The 5,794-nt window shown below is 42.3% G+C and overlaps 1 protein-coding gene across 2 annotated transcripts in view; it reads right to left on the bottom strand.

Moving 5' to 3' along the window:
* Positions 1 to 2,036: 2,036 nt before the first annotated feature.
* Positions 2,037 to 5,794, bottom strand: part of MKNK1 (MAP kinase interacting serine/threonine kinase 1) — a 32,818-nt gene continuing 29,060 nt past the window's right edge. For both annotated transcript variants that reach the window (XM_019501363.1, XM_019501364.1), the window contains 2 exons: positions 4,843 to 4,886; positions 2,037 to 3,987 (listed from right to left, as the gene is read on the bottom strand). In XM_019501363.1, the coding sequence (XP_019356908.1) occupies positions 3,759 to 3,987; positions 4,843 to 4,886 (273 nt within the window). In that variant the 3' untranslated portion in view covers positions 2,037 to 3,758. The remainder of the gene's footprint in view (positions 3,988 to 4,842; positions 4,887 to 5,794) is intronic.

Below are 5,794 nucleotides of genomic sequence, written 5' to 3'. Positions count from 1 at the left end.
TGGGACAGCATTTCGTTTAGAGTTGTGTTTTGTTTCAAAGCACTGTTCCATTTTGTTTCGTCGAAACTGTTTCGCTGTTTTGCCCATTGGTTCTAACGGGGAAGCACGAAACTGCCTATAACTTTGTCATTTCTTAGCAGGTTTGGATGAAAACAGCGGGGATGGTAGCCCCTTCTGACGGCACAAAGCCTGCCTAGTTTCAAGGACAGAGGTGCAGGGGTTTCTGAGAAAATGCACCTCAAGCTGCTGACAAGCAAAACTTGTGACGTGTGCGTTTTCCGTCCCTCCCCCAGAGCACTGGGATTGGAAGGGACCTCAGGGAAGGATCACAGCCACTGGCCAACTACAGTTAATATGAGAGCAGTCCTTCCCCCTCCCTCTCCTTACTTTCTGTTTTCCTGCAAGCAAGCCTGGCTTTGAAAATCGAAACACTTTGACTGCCCTCGTTTCATTTTGAGGCTGTTTCAGTCTTTCATTTTATTTTGATTTCACTGTTTCAAGCTCAAAACGAGTTGAAACAGCATCAAAACGAAACACCCAGTGAAATTTCGTACGGCCCTAGTTTTTATGCTCCTCTAAGCCAGGGATGTACAACTCATTAGGGTCCCACAGGCTGGACAGCCTACCTCTGGTAGCACAGCAACAGTTGGCCAGCACAGCTGCTGCACTGGCACGGCTTGGGAGGTGCTGTACCAGGTGTGCCAGAACCCAGGGGATGAATAATGCAACCCCTGTTCGCCCCCCCCCCACGACCACCAGCTGTGGTCACCACTGGCGACTGAAGTCTCCAAATTGGGTGCAGGTGAAGGAGTGCTAGGTGACAATGTAACTGCTATCAAATCACCCTTCCATTAACTTCGTAGTAAAACCAGGTAATTCAAAACAAAAAACAAGCTGGTCTTGCAAGGTTCACTTAGTTCCTAACTTTGTAATAAAAGAAACCAAAACCCTACAAGCGAATTCACATTTTTTTACTTTTGCACGCTTAAAAATAAAGCATCAGCTGAATTTAATTCTACGACTGCGTTTCTCCTCCTAAAATTCTTCCAACTTCAACTCTCATTAACGTGCCAAAAATCAAATCAAACTCTCAGAAGAGACCAGAGGAAAATCAGGTAAAGCTTACAATTCCTGAATCAGCTGTTGTTGGACACCAGGTACATACTACCCACCAGAATTAAAAGGAAGATTCTCCAAGGGTTAATTCAGGAATATCTAATGCATTCTATACATTCAATAACTAAAATTTCTCTTCTCCCCATGTGCATGGAAGTTTTATACATCGAGAGTATGTAAAAAGGCCACCACCAACTCACAGGTACGGATCTTAGTGGAGTTTAAGCCTTTGCTTTGTACAGAACAACGCAGCATTGTCTAAACAAAACAGTGTGACCCACATACACAAAAGCTGAGAGATGCTACGCAGAGGTACTGAAATGTTCACCCCATCCTCCCTTGTGCGGTGCCAAAAGGCAAGAAAATAGGACTTGCAAATTGATGTTGCATGCTCCTGTGTGCACACACGCATAGGACATGCATCCCTCCCTTCCCTCCCAGCAGATGCAGCAGGGAGTTTGGCCCAGTGAGCAGAGGGGTGCTGTGGTCTCTGCTCCACTGGCCTGCCCTCTCCCTGGCTTCCATCACGCTGCCTGGACATGGACGTTATTTCTTGTATGAGCTCCCAGTCAGACCCTGCATTTGTGAAACCCTGCTCTCTGGACACAGAGCATGCTGCCAAATGCAGTCACTCCCTGGCTCCAAATCATCATCATCATCACTCCCAATGCTGATCTGATCTGAGCTGAGAGTTAAGAGTTTGGCCTCAATTCAAAGAAGAAAGAAACTGGACCTATGTCTTGAGTTCAGGCTCACAATCCTGGGCTTAAAATCGCTTGGTGAAATTCCCTGGGGTACATTATGCAGGTCAGACTACATCATAATGGTCCTTTCCACGAAGAAAAAGTCTATGCATGCCTTCATTTCATCACAAAGAGATTATATGAAGCTCTAGAGACGGCTAAAGAAATGAGGCATTGTAGAAATGAGGTACATTTAATTTTCAGCACACAAGTTAAAAGTGTTACAGAAGACTAAACGGTTGTTTCCTGAGTAGTTGAAGTCTCCAAAAATCAGACTGAAAAGGCACAGGCAATTATGGAATGTGTTAAATTTATAGCTAAAATTTTTTTTAATAAAATCAAAGCTAAGGTACAATTCAAAACCTGTATCACTGGCACAACATATAAAATAATTTAAGTATAACCATTTTCTTTCATCACCAGTACATTAGGCTGTATCAAAATATTGTATACAAAGTGCACATTTCTAAAAGGCAAGTGTGAACCTGTTCTAGTATAGAGTAGTTCTCTACTTCCAATGGGATGCTGAATTTGTTTCTTGTGTCCATCCTCCTGCAGCTTAAGATTATTACTACTGGCATTTGCAGACAGTATATTTTTTCACCTTGCACACAACACATCATCATAAATGTTCAAAAATGTCTCCTAACACATTGGGGGGCCAACCTGACACACCTTAAATTGCCCAATTTTCACAGCTTACATGCTGAGCACTTTCTTTAAAAAGTATATAAAGTGCTTGAGGCGAGCCCACACTCAACACCCCAAAAAAATCTTGTGCAACCTTGGAAAAATCTGATGAATGAATGTCTAACAGCAGCTCCCAAGGCAGTCTGGGTCTTTAAAAAAAAGGAAAATCTGATCTAAACCCTATTCATTTGTTTCAATGGCCTCAAGGGTCTGACTGCTACATGCAGTACCTATGCATTGGTGGGAAAGGCTCAGATTTCTCACCAAAATAAGTCATTGGAGCCAGTCCCTCCCTTCTTAAAACATACAATCCAGATGATAAATGAAGAAGCCATTGGAGAGAGGTCTATCTTCAGATCTTCAAGAGCACCAAGAAAAGTATTTGTGGGGAAAAAAAATCCCATGTAAAGTTCATCAACTAAACTAGTTTCAGATTTAAGCATGGAACTGCAAGAAAAGGCAGAATGATAAAAACAGCTGAAAAAAATGGGAAGAACTGAGAGAATATATATATGTCTTACTTATGAGAACACAGAAATATTAGCTAAGGAAACAAAATATCCCCCCACATTTACAAGTTTGCATACACACCCAGAGCACAGAAGAGCCCCATATCCCTGCCTTTGTATTCATGGTCATGGACCTGATTTTGCTGTGCAGCTATAGTAGCTTGCAAGGTGTTCTTTATCCCAAATGAAGTAGGATCTGGGACCTCTCATCAACATGCAGGACCCAGATTAGTGTATTCTCTTCACTTCTGGAGTCATTATGCTTTTTGACCAGTCCATCCGCAAACTCTCCTGTGGGCTACAGGAGCAGAACTGGAAGGCTGCCAAGGAGGGGCAAAGTCCTAAGATTTACCTGCAGGGGTGGCAGATCTGAGGAGCCCTTAAGTACAAAACATGAGAAGCATTTCTCTAATATCCTCAAGCGTGCATTCTCAAGTGTGCTTTTAAGACAAATGAGGAGAGCTAAGTGCTTGATCCTCTGAAGTAACATAGCAGTGAATTCACATTCCTTTTGTTTAAAAAAGTTCTGTTAAATACCTTAATGCACCAAAATAGGCTGTATAAAAATTGCCCCTTGAAGCTGGAAGCCACTTTATAATGAGCTTCCTGATAAAAGTAATTTGGCCTTGATGTAACTATCTGTCTTTAAAATAGGGAAAACATGACTTCTCTCATTAGCAGCAGCAGCAGGGAAATGATGTCAAAGGGCAGCATGAAAAACTGGCTGGAAGTCACCATTTTTGGTGGCCTGAGTCATTGCTCTTCGTTTGGCCAGACGGGATTTGGACGGAGGAGAGAGTTTCATGGAACACATGGCTTGAGCGATGTTCTCTTGTTCTTCATTCAGTTCATTCTCATGCTGAGACAGCTGCCGGTTCAGGGCAATGGCTTCTGCTGCAAAAAGTGTCAAGTCTTTTGTGCTACTATTCCTTTAGGAAAGAAAATGGGGAAGAATTAATAATGGGCACAGAAACTCCCAGCCATGCACCTGACAAGGGCCAGACCAGCTTACAGTAAGATGCTCTTCCATGCTGGGAACAGGAGCTGGGGTTTCTAGATCACAAGACACTTTGCTACATTGCCTGTAGCTCAGAGCCTTTAGTCAAAAATCACTTGGAATGATGCCTGACTTACTCGATTTCAAATGAATGGCCCAGACTTCAATAACTGCAAGAACAAATCCTACTGGTGTAATATTTCAATGATAGAAGGATGTTTAATGTCTTTTTGGCACCACTGTCTTTTTTCCTTCTGTGATCCAAACCACCTCAGGATTTCTCCAAATCCCTTATAAAAAATTAAATTCTCTTAGTGCTGCCATCCTACTACTGAAACAACTTTGAATACTTCACCCATTACTGAATCAAAAATAGATTATGTCTAAACAGAAACTATTGCGTGTGTGCAAGTGTATGTATATGTATATATGTATAATAACTATCTATGCATTATAAATAAGGACTGCAGAGAAAAGACTATTAACCAGAGTGAGTTGACTATAAAAAAAGACAGGGAAGTGGTGGGGGCAATGCTGAAAAGGGTAAAGTATTAAAGTAATAAATCCATATGGACATAGGAGTAAAAAAAGCTAATACCTTCCTTCCCTGTCTTTTTTGTTCAAATACATCTCTATTTTGATAGCCTGCTCTCCCCATATCCATTCAGAGCACCTGACGAAATAAGTTCTTGCTTATGAAAGCATATGCATCTCCGATTTAATCTGTTTCTAAGGTGCATCTCTACCCTGCATTCTTCCTGACTTCAGATTAACAAGAAACAGTTACCTTTGAAGGACTTGTGGTGTAGGTAATCCCCTTTCAGGAGCCTGCTGTAAAATTTAATTAAAAAAAAAAAAAAAAAAAGATGTTTACTTATTGCCTCTGCTTTGTGGCAACCAAGATTTGTAGTCCTCTTAAACAGAAAACTTCCCTTTCCATCTTTATAATCAAAGCACACTATATATTTAGTTGCAGATATATTTTCTAAGATATGATAACAAGCCCACAATTATCATGTTCTTTTTAACTTTCCAATCTTAAAAGGTGATTCCATAGAGCTGCCGTATTTAATACAATTGAGACTGCATTAATTTAATTATAAAGCTGACAAAAACAACTCCTGTTTAGAACCTGAGTAAAATATGATACTGGAAGCAAAAAAAAAGAAGCAAGATCATGCAAAACATTTAGGGACTGCAATATATAAACTAGAATACACTTGGGTTCTTCGGTATCATATTAGAAAACACACACACGCCCCTAATTTCCTAGATTCAGTGTCTCGCAGCCACAGGAAAAACTCTTTATAAATGCAGAAGCCAGGAATGCGAGACAGTAAAAATTTGGCTTATACTAAATACTTGGGCCCCCAGCAGATGTACAATTAAAGGTACAATGGGATTGGATGTGCAATCCCCACAACTGCGCTTCCTGCCATGTATGTCCTGATCCCAGGCTGCCCTTGCACTGGTAAGTAGCAAGCTCCCACAGCTGGGAGCCCCCACAGCTGATCCGGGCTCCCAGCCTCAGGGGTACAACCATGCCTCCCACAGCTGGGAGCCCCATCAGCTGACAGAGCTCCCAGCCACGGAGGCACAGTGGAGCTCTTGAGTCCAGCTGTGCCCTGCAGCTGGCAGCCCCAATCTGCCACTGCTCCCAGCTGAGGGGACATATCAGGAGTCCAGGGCTCCAATGTGCCCCTGCGGCTGGGAGTGGCGGCTGATTGCAGCTCCCAGCC

The sequence above is a fragment of the Gavialis gangeticus genome, unplaced genomic scaffold (assembly GCF_001723915.1).
Source record: "Gavialis gangeticus isolate Ggan-Ray unplaced genomic scaffold, GavGan_comp1, whole genome shotgun sequence".
Taxonomy (NCBI): Eukaryota; Metazoa; Chordata; order Crocodylia; family Gavialidae; genus Gavialis; species Gavialis gangeticus.
This window is presented reverse-complemented; position numbering and strand designations above follow the sequence as displayed.